The sequence below is a fragment of the Trichoderma evansii genome (genome assembly GCF_050947405.1).
Source record: "Trichoderma evansii strain SZMC 28006 chromosome Unknown GGI43scaffold_3, whole genome shotgun sequence".
Taxonomy (NCBI): domain Eukaryota; kingdom Fungi; phylum Ascomycota; class Sordariomycetes; order Hypocreales; family Hypocreaceae; genus Trichoderma; species Trichoderma evansii.
In genome coordinates, this window is record NW_028145203.1 from 1,513,560 (window position 1) to 1,528,472 (window position 14,913).

The 14,913-nt window shown below is 50.0% G+C and overlaps 7 protein-coding genes across 7 annotated transcripts; 2 read left to right on the top strand and 5 right to left on the bottom strand.

Annotated features, from left to right (window-relative positions):
• Positions 1 to 16: 16 nt before the first annotated feature.
• GGI43DRAFT_396486 (uncharacterized protein) lies at positions 17 to 3,734 on the bottom strand. Its single transcript, XM_083204967.1, has 2 exons — positions 2,808 to 3,734; positions 17 to 2,731 (listed from the first exon to the last, which is right to left on the bottom strand). Exons 1-2 carry the CDS (start codon positions 3,113 to 3,115, stop codon positions 274 to 276), a joined length of 2,766 nt encoding a protein of 921 aa, XP_083064196.1. The 5' UTR covers positions 3,116 to 3,734; the 3' UTR covers positions 17 to 273.
• Positions 3,735 to 4,751: 1,017 nt separating this feature from the next.
• On the bottom strand, positions 4,752 to 6,052 carry GGI43DRAFT_250578 (L-methionine (R)-S-oxide reductase). The gene is made up of 4 exons (XM_083200813.1): positions 5,729 to 6,052; positions 5,548 to 5,652; positions 5,306 to 5,399; positions 4,752 to 5,241 (listed from the first exon to the last, which is right to left on the bottom strand). Exons 1-4 carry the CDS (start codon positions 5,729 to 5,731, stop codon positions 4,907 to 4,909), a joined length of 537 nt encoding a protein of 178 aa, XP_083064197.1. The 5' UTR covers positions 5,732 to 6,052; the 3' UTR covers positions 4,752 to 4,906.
• A 901-nt stretch (positions 6,053 to 6,953) lies between these two features.
• Positions 6,954 to 8,340, top strand: GGI43DRAFT_250612 (uncharacterized protein). The gene is made up of 2 exons (XM_083200814.1): positions 6,954 to 8,061; positions 8,127 to 8,340. Exons 1-2 carry the CDS (start codon positions 7,061 to 7,063, stop codon positions 8,179 to 8,181), a joined length of 1,056 nt encoding a protein of 351 aa, XP_083064198.1. The 5' UTR covers positions 6,954 to 7,060; the 3' UTR covers positions 8,182 to 8,340.
• Positions 8,341 to 8,938: 598 nt separating this feature from the next.
• Positions 8,939 to 9,874, top strand: GGI43DRAFT_396505 (SCP2 sterol-binding domain-containing protein). Its single transcript, XM_083204968.1, has 3 exons — positions 8,939 to 9,078; positions 9,161 to 9,361; positions 9,420 to 9,874. The coding sequence occupies exons 1-3, from the start codon at positions 9,063 to 9,065 to the stop codon at positions 9,581 to 9,583; spliced, it is 381 nt and encodes a 126-aa protein (XP_083064199.1). The 5' UTR covers positions 8,939 to 9,062; the 3' UTR covers positions 9,584 to 9,874.
• GGI43DRAFT_396510 (2-nitropropane dioxygenase) lies at positions 9,875 to 11,746 on the bottom strand. The gene is made up of 5 exons (XM_083204969.1): positions 11,274 to 11,746; positions 10,594 to 11,127; positions 10,496 to 10,524; positions 10,123 to 10,388; positions 9,875 to 10,012 (listed from the first exon to the last, which is right to left on the bottom strand). The coding sequence occupies exons 1-5, from the start codon at positions 11,398 to 11,400 to the stop codon at positions 9,904 to 9,906; spliced, it is 1,065 nt and encodes a 354-aa protein (XP_083064200.1). The 5' UTR covers positions 11,401 to 11,746; the 3' UTR covers positions 9,875 to 9,903.
• On the bottom strand, positions 11,734 to 13,287 carry GGI43DRAFT_250653 (NADP-dependent oxidoreductase domain-containing protein). Its single transcript, XM_083200815.1, has 3 exons — positions 12,989 to 13,287; positions 12,705 to 12,859; positions 11,734 to 12,616 (listed from the first exon to the last, which is right to left on the bottom strand). The coding sequence occupies exons 1-3, from the start codon at positions 13,104 to 13,106 to the stop codon at positions 11,849 to 11,851; spliced, it is 1,041 nt and encodes a 346-aa protein (XP_083064201.1). The 5' UTR covers positions 13,107 to 13,287; the 3' UTR covers positions 11,734 to 11,848.
• Positions 13,288 to 14,013: 726 nt separating this feature from the next.
• Positions 14,014 to 14,322, bottom strand: GGI43DRAFT_396513 (uncharacterized protein). The gene has a single exon (XM_083204970.1). The coding sequence runs from the start codon at positions 14,232 to 14,234 to the stop codon at positions 14,058 to 14,060; it is 177 nt and encodes a 58-aa protein (XP_083064202.1). The 5' UTR covers positions 14,235 to 14,322; the 3' UTR covers positions 14,014 to 14,057.
• Between the last annotated feature and the right edge of the window lie 591 nt (positions 14,323 to 14,913).

A 14,913-nucleotide genomic window follows, 5' to 3' on the forward strand; every position in this document is an offset into this window, starting at 1 on the left:
ACCAGATTAAACCAAGTATCAACGCACATATTGTATTCGTTATTGCTGTATTCATTTCCTAAATACCTATACCAACACATGAATTCATATATGAAACCCATCTCATCAGAATACATGGAAGAAAAGAAAGAAAAGAAAAGTAAAAAGAAACCCAATTGTCATCCTAAATCGCGATAATTCCAAAAACGCCGATCCTAAATTTCCCCCAATACCGACTGATATGATTTCGATTTCATCCAATACTCATACAAAACAGTTAATAGACCAAAAGGATTAGTATCCACCTCGGCGCCTAGAACGCCCTGTGCCAATGTCAATCGATTGCATTTCCTGAATCAGAGCCATATCTTCTGCTCCTCCGTTGGCGCCACTCATGATGGGGAGTGGCACCTTGGCTGGGATAGGAGGTCCCTGATTGCCGCCGTTATATTTGGGCGCATAATTTTCGTTTTGGTAATCCCACGCGCCGGCGCGTGATCGAGAAGAACCGTATTGGTTTGGTCCAACCTGAAAGTTATCTGGCGCAATAGATGTGAGGGGGTTCGGGGCTGACGTTGTTGGCCCCATTGAATGGCGCATAGCCTTCTTTTGTAGTCGCTGCCTTCCACCTTGCGCGGGGGGAGGAGCACGAGGCCCCTCTGTAAATCCGAAGGCGTTAGACGGCACTACCGCTTGCGAAGTTCTCGCCATGCTAATTCGTAGAGGCCTTCGACCGCTGGGAGGCATTGGCTGCGCTCCGGAGAGAGCCGGCCTTGCTGGCGCAGGCTCTTGAGAAGGCTTAGGCTCGGGCTCAGGAGCCCAAGATTCTACTGGTAGATGATCCGACGGATCGATTTCTCGGCCATCGGGTGTCACAATTTTAGAAGGAGGGTCTGACGTATCAAGTCCTGGGGATCCGTCTCTAGAAGATGCTCCAGGGTTGAAGGCGTCGTAAGAATCAGGACCAAAGGGAATATCAGAATGTCTCCTATGGTCAGATCGAAGGGGGGCAGGGCTGACCGACTTGCGTCGGATTTTGTGTTGGGGATTAGGGGAAGGATCCCGATATCTCTGAGCCTGAGCCTGCGCCTGAGCCTGAGCCTGCGGATCCGGCCCACCGACATAGTTACCCGACCTTCGCCTGTCGTATGATTCATATGCCTGCGGTGAGGTACCATATGGCGGTTCATGTGAGGGTGGTGGCGGCTCGCTCCCATGACGACTTCGGACAGAGGCATGTACCATTTGATTGTTGTAAGAACCCTCTTGGCGTCTTTCTTCGTATGCTCTGTTGGACATCTCTTGGGCCATGGCAGGGTCTACTCCCGGAGCCAAAGAAGGCGGCAAGGCAGGCAGTCCGTAGCTTGGAGAGCTCTGGATATAGGTAGTTTCGTACTCGCGCTGTTGGCTAGGGCGTTGGCTTTGGCTGCTATAAGAATACTGTGAGACCTGTCCGGGACTCTCGGTATAGTCTCTGGTCGACATTGGAGATACCGAATCTTGGTTCCGGGGCTGCTCTTGATACGTCGGATAAGCTCCAGGTGATTGGCTCATGTAACCAGAAGGTCCCCCTCCCGGAGAATGGCTGAGGTCCGTGGACACAGGGATTGGGGCGCTGTTAAATACCTCGTCCAGCGGGACAATTCTCGAACTGTTGCGGCGATCCCTGTTTCGCATGGAGCCGGTTGGTGATTCTGGGACGTCTTCTACAGTGGGTTGCATGGAGCGATATTGAGCATCGTAGGCATCGTAAGAGTTGTGCGGTTCGTATGTAATAGCTCTTTGCATAGGTGGCTGTGTCGCCATGGCTGGGTCGTAAGCTCGGAACTGTGGGCGGCCAGGGTAAGTTGGGGTAGAGTTTCTATGAGCCTCGTTCTTCAAAACATCAGATCTCATGGATACGGGTGGAACACCCCTCTGAGGAGATTCATCACCTCTCCTCTGCATGCGTTCCTGGCTATTACTATGCCGTGACCGGTGAGCCGGCGGTGGAGGAGCTGCCTGATAGGGGTCGCCAAGAGGAGAATATGGCGCGGCATCATTCACTGGAGCCATGTCATAAGGCTCACTCGAAAGGGAGTAGCCACTGCCGCGGGGGTCTTGCTGTTCGTATGGTGAGACGGGTATCTTTTGGCTGTAACCTCCTCTCTCTCTCTCATACGAGTCCTGCCGTGTCGGGCGAGGCTGGCGAGGTCCCTCGACACGGCCTGAGCCGGAATGGCTGGGTGAGTGAGAGAAGTGATCTGCATGACGGGAACGAGTGCTCCCGTGTGTCGGGTTGCCGTACTCGGCAGTTTCGTGGAGAGAGCTTGTAGAACCGTATGGTGAGTGTGAACTGATCTTGCCGGGAGATCGGTGAGGAGACTGATAGTCCGATGGAGATGGGACATTGGCGGTGACTTCGCCGGTAACAGGGTCGGTCGGTAGAGGGCGCCTTCTTACAGGCTCCTTGCGCTTGGGTGGCGAGCCCTCGTGCTCGGCACCCATAGACTGCCTTGTTCTGGCAGCAGGCTTCTCAGGTTTGGGGCGGGAATCGTAGTAAGTGATTTCGAGTCGAATTTCCCCCGCATACTTGCCGCGACATGTCAAGGTCTGCCATACGTCGTTCTGGCCTCCTCCAGCAATAATGATTCCCTTGAGATCGATCCATGCCTCTCCGATGAGATCCGTTTTCTTGTCATCTGTGAAAACGGAGATCTTGAGCTGATAGTAATCGGCCGAATCATGCACTGTAAATCGCAGCTCTTGGTCCCTGCAGAAACAAGTCAGCGCTCTGTCTCTGTCTCACTATATGGCCAGAGAACGTCGGATAGGCTGGGAAAGCTTACCATTTGGGAGTCTGTCCGCCTCTGACATCTGTCGCCGTCTTCTTGGCCTCTTTACCAAGTCTCGCGGCGCAGTAGGGATCCTGCTTGCCTATGGTCTTGCGGTTAGGCAAGTTCTTTGCGCGGTCGACAACGGCGACAAGAGTGCCAATCACAGGACCGTCAACACTCATGTCGGCAAAGAGTCCTGCCGTATGCGGGCCTTTCACGGCAAACTGTTTGGAAGCGGCAGACATGACTATTGTAGGTTGAAGCAGGCTCGCAAGAGCGCTGCCTCGAGAGCTCCTTGAGTGCAGGTTGGGGACATCCATGTTATTTGTTTACATCGGCAGAAAGGCAGGTATGCTTAGCGTATGGCGATCAGCGACCCTCGGGATTGGACGCCACCATTAAACTTTTGCGAGAGGTTGGGTCAGATGACGACAACAAAGAGAAATAAAACGGGACAGAATCAGATCTGCTTTGAACAGAGAGAATATCAGAATAGAAAAAAAAAAAAAGAGAGACAGAGGCGAAGAGAAAAGAGAAAATAGTCTCATGCTAGTTTAATGATGGCAATGCAGAAGTTTAAAAGAAGAGGCTTGTGCCGTAGTCGGAAAGTTATTCTAGCTAATACCTACTAGTGACTGCCAAGGGAGCTGCTCAGCGCTCAGCTTTGATGCAACTGGGCCTGCCAGGGAGCTGCAGCGGTGTTTTGCGTGCGCCTGTGGTTGGGGGCAGGAAATAAAGGAAAAAAGGGATACCATACGCAAGTGGTGCTAGGCGCTACAGCTGCATGTGGGAGGTTTCAGGGCTTGAAGAAGCTCCGAAAAGAGGCTACACCCACCCTTGGGATTCAGGATGAGTGATCCCTTTGATGACGATGAAGCCCTCTCTGGGTGGCTGGTTTCTATAAAAATCGAGGTGGCTGGAGCGGCTACTGCAAGGGCCGCACTGGACACTAGACACGCTGAAGACCTCACTGGCCCAAAGCTTGTTTGGCGCTGTGGGCTAGTGGCCCGAGTGCTGTGTCTCAGCCCCGCTCAGCGTCTCATAGCAGCGTGGACGGGGGGGCGGTGCCCTGTCAACGGAGGCTTCCTATGCTCTGGCTGAGACCAGTAAACAGACATGACGATCGATCGGCGAGATCAAATGGCCTCTGGCCGCCCTGCATTGCCGGAATGCACATGGCATTGAAGGTCTGGTCTCACCAGACGAGCTTTGTTTGTGTTCCAGCCTCAGCTAATGCAGCTCCCCAGACTTGTGAGCATTCTGTAGCACTACAGGTGCCGCACACGCTATATTGTGGTGGATAGACAGAGACAGGCACTACATGTACTCAATTGTAATCACCAACCGCTCTCACTCTCACGCCCACGCATCCTCTCTCTCACGCACATCACCCCCAAAATATCTCTCTGCTCCATTACCCAGCCCAGTAGCTGACGTCGCCCTGTCACCCAGGCCAAGTCGCCAAAAAATGTACCGTCTTGCAGACAAATGCGATCAAATCAGGGAACTCTTCTCCGTAACGGCCGTCAAGAGTGGACTTGGGGCACCGCATCTCCCTCGCTGCGCATCTCAGGAGGCGTCAGCAGCGGGTACGGGCAGTCTCTTTGTTCTTGATTTTCGGCCCCCACATCCCTGCCAGGTATCCGTGCTCAATGCTAGCCTTTGTTTCCTCAGATTGCGGATCGGGATATATTTTTCTTTACCTAAAACGCAATCCCTCCTTGTTGATAGACGGTGTAGCCCGACCGTATATCTGATATATAAGGGGAGATGCCAGACTAGCGGTCACAGTTTCGCTTGAACTGGGTAAGGGGACTCGTGCTTTGAAAACCATTCTCAGGTAGTACATACTGGGGTCCGTATTGCGTGTAAGAGTATTGGCGAAACGGTAAGTAGGATGCTAACCAGTATTAGATCCTCATCGCCAATCGTATCGATGTTAGCTACCGGTAGATACGAGGTAGCACGTCACACAACCGAAAAGCTCTCCGATGCATTGAGACTCGATCGTGGCTGAGTACGCCCTTCTCACGCAAGCAGCGACTAATCGATATTCGTATGCACGCAATATTGGGGAACAAAAGCTTTTAGATTCTCTTTATAAATCTTGTCTACCAATCACAGCCCTTTGCCAAAAGCTCGGCAAGCTGCTCCAGATTCTTCTTATCCGTCTCATCGAATCCATTCAGGACGGCGCAGTCAACGTCAATGATTGCGACAACTTTGTCGCCCGATACGATGGGAACCACAATCTCGCTCTTGCTCTCACTGTCACATGCAATGTGACCAGGAAACTTCTCCACATCCTCGACTAGTTGCGTGGTCTTGGTGGCCGCAGCAGCACCACATACGCCTCGTCCAAACGGGATCGTCTGGCAGGCAACTTTGCCTTGGAATGGTCCCAGGATGAGCTGTTCCTTGGTCGTGGGATCCAGCACATAAAATCCTAGGATGAAGTAATGAACATGAATTTTCAGACCCATAGACGAAGTAGATGGGCGGTCACTTACCTGCCCAGTTTACTTCATTGCTTGGGGCGCCCAGAGACTTGTATGCATGCCATAATAGTGAGGCTGCGTTAGACAGGTTACTAGTAGAAACCGCCTCATGTCAATACGATGCGGCCTATGCAGGAGATGCTCTGCTCTCTCAATGTGATGCCGATCACCTACCAGACCTAATATCACCAGAGGAGCCACATGTTAGCCGTCGTAGACGCGGTGAAGAGGGAAAATAAAGGAGATTGACGAACCCAGTTGCGTTGACCGTAAAAGAGACCTTCGGCCTGTAACAGCACCTGCTCATATGCATCATCCTTGGTGACGCCCTCGGCGAAGTTGGACGCATCGGCGTGGACCTGCAGCATTCAGGTGAGCACAACCAGCCTCCCTTCTCCATCTTGCTCCTCGCTAGCACCGGGATCCTGAACGAACCATGGCTCCTTTTTTTCCCTGTGTTCTCCTTTATCCCTGGCGACAATAAGAACCTTCTTTTCTTGGCGTCTGTCAAATCTCCTTTTCAATCTCACAGATCGGTAACTGCTGGATTCGAGATTCAAGTCGGTGTTCTCGAAGGATGTGGGAAAAGCGATGAGTTGACTGATTAGTCACCGAAAACTTCGAGATGGGAACCCACTCAGCAAGACTCGGCACAGCGAGTCAGTGGAGGGCAATTGACGCCATCGGAACTACCCGGTGGATACTTTAAGTCCTGAAGAATTGGTCGTGATTAGCGCGGATAGCGAAAGGAGACTTTCGTCTTCCTAACATAAAGGGCAAAAACTGCTGTATTTTACGGACGACGTCGACGTCGTTGCCATTGAAAGATGCCGCTATCTTATCTGATAAGCTACATGCACATAGGACGCTGAGCCAACCCACAAACCAAAGAGCGCCACCACTCTTCTTAGCTTGCTGCCGAACTATCCTTCTGACACGTCGCTATTCTACTATGTATGGAGCCCAAAACGGATATCAACGGTGGTCAACTCTCAGTTTCCTGCCAGACGGGTGCGGTGAGCAAGCGCCCACTTCAAGCTGGAGAAGCAAGCCGCATCGCTTAGCAGGAGAGCCTGGACCATGAATCTACGGACTGCCATCGGAAGAAATCTGGATCCGGTGCTTAAAGTCAATTCCGAGATTGACATATATCGTTCACGGAGTTCTGCATATCCATCGCAAGTGCATAAGCACACCCAGCGTCACCCAGTAGTAGTGCAACGACACAATCTCAATATCAGCTCTAGAGATATTGATAATATACCATATATACATGTAGTGCTAGCAATCTAGACCTGTACATGCTGTACATACACCTGCACGTGAGAAATTACTAAGTACATGTAGTCTCAGTAATTCTGTCCAGATTGGGTCGAGATATTACTACATACATCAGGCATCTCACATCATATATCGTAACTCTCAGCCCCCGCGAGCCGCAAATAGACTCAGAAAATTGCCCAAGGGATATTATTTATTGATATACCCCAGCTTCTGTTTTTTATCATCTATACATATAATAATTGATTTCGACGTACTTGCAGCGCCTTAAAGAGGAGTCTACCAAATTCGTGCCTGAGCAGGCGACTAATATTTTAGCAGCTGGTAAAACACCGGGATCAATATATGACACGATCCTTCTAGTCCATCTGCATCCTGCAACGCAATTCTCATTCAGTTAGACATTTATAGACATGATATTAGACCCTCATTCATTATTTTTATTTTGTTTATGATTTGACGGCGCCGGGGAGTGCAATTGGTGCAATGAGTTATCGAGTCACGCAGCGATGCGGCTTAACAGCGCAGAAAACGTGGCTCTTTAGCCCTCAACTGCTTGCTGCGCAGTCGCGAGCCCTACACACCAGCCAATCCATATATCAAACAAGAGCTGCGGCTCCTACTAACAAGAGTTTTCGTCCAACTACCAGACCGCAGAAGCCTATAAATGCGGCTATCAACCCTCCTGCTTCGACTCGTCCACCACCGCTGCAGGCCGTTGAACCCCAGTCATCAAAAATCAAATATTGGTTCAAGCTGGGCAAAGCCTATGTTATCTTTTTCAAGGATGGCGTGAAAGCCATAATGGCGAACCGCAGGCTGGTCAACGAAAAAGTCAAGGCCTTGCCAAGCGGAGAGAAGCCATCATGGTTCAAGCCGCACCATATCCCCAGCACATTCACACGCGCAGATTGGGTGCTGCTATGGCGAACAAGGCATGATCTGATGCGATTGCCACTCTTCGCCCTGTTCTTCATCATCGCCGAGGATCTAACACCTCTTTTGGTTGTCTTCTTACCCGGAATCTTGCCCTATACATGTCGATTTCCGAGACTACTAAACATCACACGAGAGAAGGCTGAGCAGCGTCGTAAAGCAGCCTTTAACGAACTGGAGAGCCAGCACTCTCATGGCGCGCTAAGCCCTGGGCTCACAAAGGGTGTAGCGCATAAGCATCTCCTCAAGTCTTTGGATCTCTCAGGCAGGATGTGGGATCGTCTGGGGTTCACTCCCCCAGGCATGTGGACTATCAAAGGCAGACTACGCATGATATTCTTGGAAATCGACGATAAGCGGCTACTCCAGGATGGCGGCCCATTGGGGCTCGAAGCTGAAGAGCTACGAATCGCTTGTTCTGATCGTGGTATCAACATTCTTGGCAAGAGTGAGACGGAGCTTAAAACGAAACTTGGAGATTGGCTACGATTGACGGCAGCCGAAGATCTGGGAGAGCAGAGGCGACGCATGGCGACGTTGTTGCTGACAAGGTACGTGCTGCTCCTATTATTTGAAGCTGGGCTCGAGCGCGTAGTATCTAACTGACATATTACAGACCTGAGAATTGGCCTCAGCAGCGCGATTTCCCCGTTCCCGAGTGGGAGCTGTAAACTATATTATTGCAAGTTAAGACAAGGCAACGCGACGACTCGACAGTGCTTTGTACCACGTGCATGTCATGCTACGGTATAGATGAGGAACCCATTATTTTCATTGCTGTTGCATCAGAAATGCGCATGGGGCCTTAAATACTGCAGTTGTTGGCTGCTATTTCGAAGCTGTATATTAGATGTAATTTTATAGCGATGGGAGCTAGATCTTAGATGGCGCGCGATCGATCTCATCTCAACATCCGCGGTTCGCAGCACACCTACATCTTACCACTCAACCATACTTCAGTCACATGAACTTAAAAATGAATAAAAGTTTCAATTGCCTATCCAAATGCGCTCGGCTATGCTGTTTCTAACTACCACGTGCAAAATCCGGGGCCCCGAAGCATGCGCCACCCCGGGGTAAGCCCCCACGTAAGATGAAGACATGCCCAGATGCAACATCCAGTGAACACCGTGTAACCTCGAGCAGACCATGAGCTTCAGGGCAGAGACCCGAGCTTCAATTGACTAGTAGATCTTTTTTCATTTTGACCCTTCTGATTAGACTAGCCAGTTTGCCGGTTTATTCAAACATGTGCCATCGAGAGGAACAGAGCAAACACTAAGTCCCAACAAAGTAATTGAGCTGCAGCCATCCGCAACAAAGGCCCGCTGAAAAGGATGATGTCAGCAATTTCGGCCGAGGCTCGCATCACATGTGCGTCCCATCAGACGCATCCAGCCATTCCGGCTAATACCTGCTGAACCAACTACCTATTAAATATTAAACCCATCCCCTTCCTCTTTTTCTCTCGACTTCATTCAAAGGCGCTACTCGTATACCCTCTCTCCAGCTCCTCTTTTTCCATTATCGCATTACCAGCTCCTCGCCCACCATGTCTCTCAAGAACGGTAAGCCAAAAAACGTCGTCCCAGTTGACAATAGCAAGGTCTCAGAAGCTAATCTGTTGCGCGCATGCGCTCTCTCTCACAGACGCTTTCCCTTCCTCCGAGGCCTTCGAGGCCATCAACGCCGCTCTCAGCAGCGACGATGCCGGCCGCAAGGATGCCATCAAGAACGGCAAGGCCGTCTTCGCATTCACCCTCAAGAACAAGGCGGGCGAGACTGCCAGCTGGCACATCGACCTCAAGGACAAAGGCGTCGTTGCCACTGGCCTCCCCGAGAACGCCAACGGTATGAGATTTCTTCCTCTTTTTCTTTGTACCTCTATGCTAACTTTAGCTCTTTCCAGTCACCCTGTCTCTCTCCGACGAGGATTTTGGCAAGCTCGTTACCGGCAAGGCCAACGCCCAGCGTCTCTTCATGTCCGGCAAGCTAAAGGTCAAGGGCGACGTCATGAAGGCCACCAAGATGGAGCCCATCCTGAAGAAGGCCCAGACCAAGGCTAAGCTGTAAAAGCTTTGCGGAATGGGAAAAGAGAAATAAAGAAATAAGCAAAAAAAAAAACAAATTACTAAACGGCATTTTTTTGTTTTATTAATGTATCATACCATCATTGTTACAAGCTGCAGCCACGGCTATCACTGATATGCTGTTTGTTTGCTTTTCACCCGCTGCATGAGCTGGGAGGAGGAAATTGATTATATATATAGTGCCTTATGAATGTCGGCATAGACGAGAATACCACACTCAGCTGGATGCGTTTCCAGCTTGAAGTTTTTAAATATTATTTTTTTCATATTAAATGTCTTAATTTATACTACTCGCTCATACGTCTAGAAACGAGCGGCAACCTTACGAATAGCCTGCTTGGCCTCTTCACGAAGCTCGCGCACAATCTCACCCGCAGGCTGCACTTTTGTCACCAGTCCAATACCGGCACCTCTATAGAGAGTATCATAATTCATTAGCAACAATATCTCCAAAACACGATTCTAACAGATAGAAGAAGGGAATAAGGAAAGAAGAAAGAGGAGAGGAGAGGAGAAGCTTACGCCCAAGTGTTAATCAATTTAACGCTCTCTTCAGCAGGATAGTCCTCCTTCAAGCTCTTCCGACAGTCTTCAAGCGATGCTCCGGCAAGAAACTTCTCGTGTATGGGGCTGATAACCGATCTACCGTCGTAGAGGGAGCCCCAGAAATCATGGTTGCCAATGTGATCGTTGAAAGGCGACTTGAGAGTCGAGAGGGCTCCGTCCACGGTGTCGAGGATGATCTTCTTGCGGAAGTCGGGAAGCATGCTTTCTTCGGCGACGGTGAACTATAGAGCATCATGTCAGCTTACATCGTTTCTGGTATTTGATCAAGTTTTGGTTCTCCATGATTCCTGTTTCGAAAAGATGCGTATGTCGCAGGGGGGTAACAGACTCTTGTACCAATAACAACACCATCAGCTTCTATAATATCCATTCGTTAGCACATCTCACCTCATCGTATATATATGACTTGTTAGAAATTCGACTCACCAAGCGTCAACATAGCCGCCACTCCCTTCCCATCGGCAATGCCTCCCGTCGCAAAAACTGCAACATCATAACCCTCCTCATCCACCAATTTCCTCGTCTCAGACAACAGCGGTACCACGCCCGTCCCTCTTATAAACTGATGGCCTCCCGCGTCTGTTCCCTGACAAACCACTACATCCGCACCATCGACGATCGCCTCTTTCGCGGCGGTCACGTTTCCCACTTGTATAAACACTCGCGGAGGCGTTTCAAGCCCCTTCAGCAGCCGAACAATCTCCTTCTGCGGCCTGATGGTCTCATGCGGCGCAAAAAGCCACACCGCCGCGGGCTTGTGCTTCTGGATGATCGGCAGAGTCGTGGCCTCGAATTTGACCACGGTCTCGTGGGTTGTGAGGAAGCCGGCGCCGACGCGGAGATGGCCGGAGGGCGTGTAAGCGTCATCGCCGAGAAGCTGGCGGATCTTGATGAGCTCGGCATCGAGCCTAACAACTTGAGATGAGTTCTCGCTGAGATCCAAGATGCAACCCAAGAAGCCTATTGAGTTTGAAGTTAGCGATTTTTATTATTCATCACTTATTTTCTTAATTAATCTATTTATTTCATTTTATTTTTTGCCGCATAGTGTAGTGTCGTTGCCGAGCTTTAGGCATGCATGAGTTGAGAAGGCTGTCATCACTTACCAAAACCACCCGCCTTAGTCACTTCAGCAGCGAGTTCTGGAGTGACAGGGCCTGCCATAGGCGCATTCGCAATTACTGGCGTCTGCAACCATGGAAACCATTTCAAAACCTGTGAGTTAGACATCATTGTACTATTACCCAGTAGGTAGGGGGAAAATGAATAGAATATGAGTCTAAATGTTTATGTTATGAAGAGCAAGAATGGTTTTGCAAACAAGTCAGATGATATGAGGGGAGACAAGTAGAATATTTATGTATAAGCTTAGCACCGGAGATGCTAAATCTATTGATTAGATTGATTGTGGCTTCGCAAGGTTCGGAGCTTCCTAAGGTTCGGATTTGGTTCCTAGGGCTTAGTCAACTCTTTAATGTATGAGTTGGCGCGCAGCATACCAAAAGGAGCCAACATATGCCAGCCTTGGAAACCCATTCATTAAGACTGCACGCTATAGGCTTACGAGGTTGTGATGAGATGTGCTCAAATAATCAATAATTCATTATTATGCGTGGCTTTTTGCTATCTTTTTGTAAACAAAATAATCTTGGCTGTACTTTTATTTATTTGTTTTTTTTTTCTACTCTCTGTCATTCAGCACAGGTGGTTTGTTGCCCAGGATCTCGTCAATCTCGGCTAAAATCTCCGGCGTAATCTTCTCCACAACATCCAACGCCTTGATGTTCTCATACACCTGCTCGGGACTGCTGGCGCCGGTGATGGCGGAGCTGACGTTGTCGTTCTTGAGGACCCAGGCCAGGGCCAAAGCAGCCTGCTTAACGCCCAACCGCTCGGCAATGGGCTCCAGCTTGTTGACTCGCCCGATGATCTCCTCCCAAGCCTCCTTCTTAGTGCGCTTCCAGTAGCCAGCGATGAAGGGGACCTCAGTCTGAGCGAAACGAGAGTCGTCGGGAATGCCGTTCTTGTACTTGCCGGACAGAATGCCCTGGTACAGGGGAGAGAAGACAGTGAGGCCCAGACCGTGCTGGCGGTACAGGAATTGGTAGTCTCCCTCAACCTTTGTTCGGTTGAGCATGTTGTACGCGGGCTGCTCCATCAAGGGACCGATCAGGCCCAGTCTGTCGGCCACTCGCCACGCCTCCGCGATCTCAACACCGGTCCACTCCGAGGTTCCCCAGTAAAAGGCCTTGCCGGAGTCGATGATGTGGTTGAACGCGCGAACAGTCTCCTCCATGGGGGTCTTGCGGTCGGGACGGTGGGCGTAGATGAGGTCGACGTATTCGAGGTCCAGACGCTTCAGGGAGGCGTTGACACCCTCAACAATGTGCTTTCGGGAGAGACCCAGGTTGTTGACGGGGTTCTTGCCAAAGGCACCACCCCAGTAGATCTATCATTTAAAAAGCCAATCGTTAGCAGCAGATCTCTCGGATTTCATTTCTTACAACTATTTTTATACATGGGAAGATTCGTAGTACCTTAGTGGAAATGACCAAGTCGTTGCGGTTCCAGCCATACTTCTTGATGGCCTCACCCATAACAATCTCGGACTCGCCTCCGGCATAGGCCTCGGCGCAGTCAAAGAAGTTGACACCACTGTCGTACGCAGCCTTCATGCAAGCGTATGTGCCCTCTAGTAACCAACAGTCAGTAACTTTCCTTTCTTGACTTGACTGCCCCCCTTGTCTCTTCTCTCTTCCATTTCCTTCTTGTCTCGGGGCAATGTATTCAGAGACCGCCACTCTAAACTCCTTCTACGCACCTCGGTCAACGTGGCCACCATAAGTGAGCCATCCTCCTAGAGAAATGGACGAGACCTGGAGACCTGAGCGTCCCAGGAATCGGTATGTCATAGCGGGGAGTCCGTCGGGCTTAGCCATTGTGTCTGAGTTGAGGGGGTATCTTGTGATGAAAAGAAAATCAACGAAAATCAATGAGCTTCGGAAGGACAATTCGCAAGCGGCACGTCATGGTTTAAATACTTGTTCAGTTTACAGTCGATCCTAGTCCCCCCTCCCCCTCCTCTAGAGCTCCTGAGGGGCACTTTTGACTCTACAAATTAGGAGTGGGGGACAGAATAAAAGAGGGAATTCGGAATTGGATCTACACACACAGTGGTAAATAATACACATACAGAGTGGGATTCGTTCTTCGCGAACGCTACTCGTATCGTCTCGTATTATGACTTAGATGTGTGCGTGTATTATCAACTTGCGATCCCCGTCTTCTAGTCCCCGCTTGCCATGATGTGCTCTCATCGTCAAACAGGCGGGGCAACTTTTGTCCCATCAAAGGTCGTAAAGGACCCATGCTTTACGATGAGGTGTATTTTGGCGTCCTTGCAAATAGCCGCCGCTAGCTTGAGTGGCTGTTGGCGTGCTCGAATTAGGCGGCCGCGAATAGGATTGATATGTCCGGATTTCTAAGCACTGGAGTAGCGCCGCGCTGGGGTGTGAGGACGGAGAGACTTGCAACGATTTCCATGGCTGTGGATCAGTCTAGTTGGCCTAAATGCAGCAGATAGTGCAACTAACAGATATCGGCGCATCGGTATATCGTCATTGTGTGCGTGTCACTGCGCAGGACACCTTGATAGGCAAATTACTTAACAACCCATAAGCACAGCATAGAGCATAGCTTCCTTGTGGCTTTTCTAAACAAAAATGGACTACTCTGAAATCAACGCCACTTTCTATCATTGATAAGGGTATTGCACATGTATATACACATGTATACACGTGTATATTCGGTGCTTTGTAGTCCATAGAGTTGCGCCCAGCTATGAATATTTCTGCGAAGTCTAGTCTTTGAAGTCACATCGCAGTCATTTATTAATAATAGTATTGTCCATATATACACACACTCGGTACCTTACAGCCCACGAGGCTGCACTCAATTAGGAATATTAATGCGAAGTCAAGCGACAAAAAGTCCCACGTTGGTAACGTTGTAGGGTAGCCAAGAAAGCCACCCATGCAGGGCACAACTCCAAGTCGGCGAAGAGCCATATAAAATCTTAGGCGTTTACATGTACGGACGATTTTTCGGAGTTGGCTGATCGGAGACTATCGATCGACCCTATTGCAGTAGTCCATCTATCGGCTAATATATAAGCCATATAAGCCCATTGACTCATACGCCGACCGAATTACATTTACATCGCGTTGCCATGTAATACGCGGAGAAGCTATTAGCGTATACTTTAAATACATGCAGCGAGCATTCTACGATATTTCTGTGCCTGTCAATCTTTTCTTTCCTGCCTCCGTACTTTGTATGTAGCAGAGAAAAGGAATTTGAGACTCTGGCGTTGCCCGGTAGCTGGAGACTGCATACTTGGCCCCTCGCCGCCAGTACGTCTTACTCTACGCATCCGCCCCCAAAAAGGGAGAGGAAATAATGGTCGCCTGGGAAAAAGAATTAACCCCATCATTCGTCGGCTTTCGCCATTGGCCCAGAGACATGTAATACGACGGTCTCGGCCGTGCCTGGTAGAAGCATGGATTCACGGGCTCCACGACATTGCAACGGATCAGCAGATGCTATAGCATCCTGTAGGGGACTCAACTCGTGCTGCAAGGGCAATTGGCATCTGGGTGTCACTCACATATGCAGCTGCGCTGTGACGAGGCTAGTGCATTCAGGTGCAGCGTGCTATTCACAGCGGTAGCCAGTCATTGAGTGCCT

Excerpts from the sequence above, each read along its gene's own strand:
- GGI43DRAFT_396486 (XM_083204967.1), bottom strand. The coding sequence starts at position 3,115 with ATGGATGTCCCCAACCTGCACTCAAGGAGCTCTCGAGGCAGCGCTCTT. Across the intron at positions 2,732-2,807 it reads GGCGGACAGACTCCCAAATG|GGACCAAGAGCTGCGATTTA; the intron begins GTAAGCTTTCCC and ends TTGTTTCTGCAG.
- GGI43DRAFT_250578 (XM_083200813.1), bottom strand. Across the intron at positions 5,400-5,547 it reads TTTACGGTCAACGCAACTGG|GCGGTTTCTACTAGTAACCT; the intron begins GTTCGTCAATCT and ends TATTGACATGAG. Across the intron at positions 5,242-5,305 it reads CAATGAAGTAAACTGGGCAG|GATTTTATGTGCTGGATCCC; the intron begins GTAAGTGACCGC and ends ACTTCATCCTAG.
- GGI43DRAFT_250612 (XM_083200814.1), top strand. The coding sequence starts at position 7,061 with ATGAGTTATCGAGTCACGCAGCGATGCGGCTTAACAGCGCAGAAAACG. Across the intron at positions 8,062-8,126 it reads GCGACGTTGTTGCTGACAAG|ACCTGAGAATTGGCCTCAGC; the intron begins GTACGTGCTGCT and ends GACATATTACAG.
- GGI43DRAFT_396505 (XM_083204968.1), top strand. Across the intron at positions 9,362-9,419 it reads CCTCCCCGAGAACGCCAACG|TCACCCTGTCTCTCTCCGAC; the intron begins GTATGAGATTTC and ends AGCTCTTTCCAG.
- GGI43DRAFT_396510 (XM_083204969.1), bottom strand. The coding sequence starts at position 11,400 with ATGATGTCTAACTCACAGGTTTTGAAATGGTTTCCATGGTTGCAGACG. Across the intron at positions 11,128-11,273 it reads GACTAAGGCGGGTGGTTTTG|GCTTCTTGGGTTGCATCTTG; the intron begins GTAAGTGATGAC and ends CAAACTCAATAG. Across the intron at positions 10,013-10,122 it reads AAATTGATTAACACTTGGGC|AGGTGCCGGTATTGGACTGG; the intron begins GTAAGCTTCTCC and ends TACTCTCTATAG.
- GGI43DRAFT_250653 (XM_083200815.1), bottom strand. The coding sequence starts at position 13,106 with ATGGCTAAGCCCGACGGACTCCCCGCTATGACATACCGATTCCTGGGA. Across the intron at positions 12,860-12,988 it reads TGGTGGCCACGTTGACCGAG|AGGGCACATACGCTTGCATG; the intron begins GTGCGTAGAAGG and ends GTTGGTTACTAG. Across the intron at positions 12,617-12,704 it reads ACTTGGTCATTTCCACTAAG|ATCTACTGGGGTGGTGCCTT; the intron begins GTACTACGAATC and ends TTTAAATGATAG.
- GGI43DRAFT_396513 (XM_083204970.1), bottom strand. The coding sequence starts at position 14,234 with ATGGCTCTTCGCCGACTTGGAGTTGTGCCCTGCATGGGTGGCTTTCTT.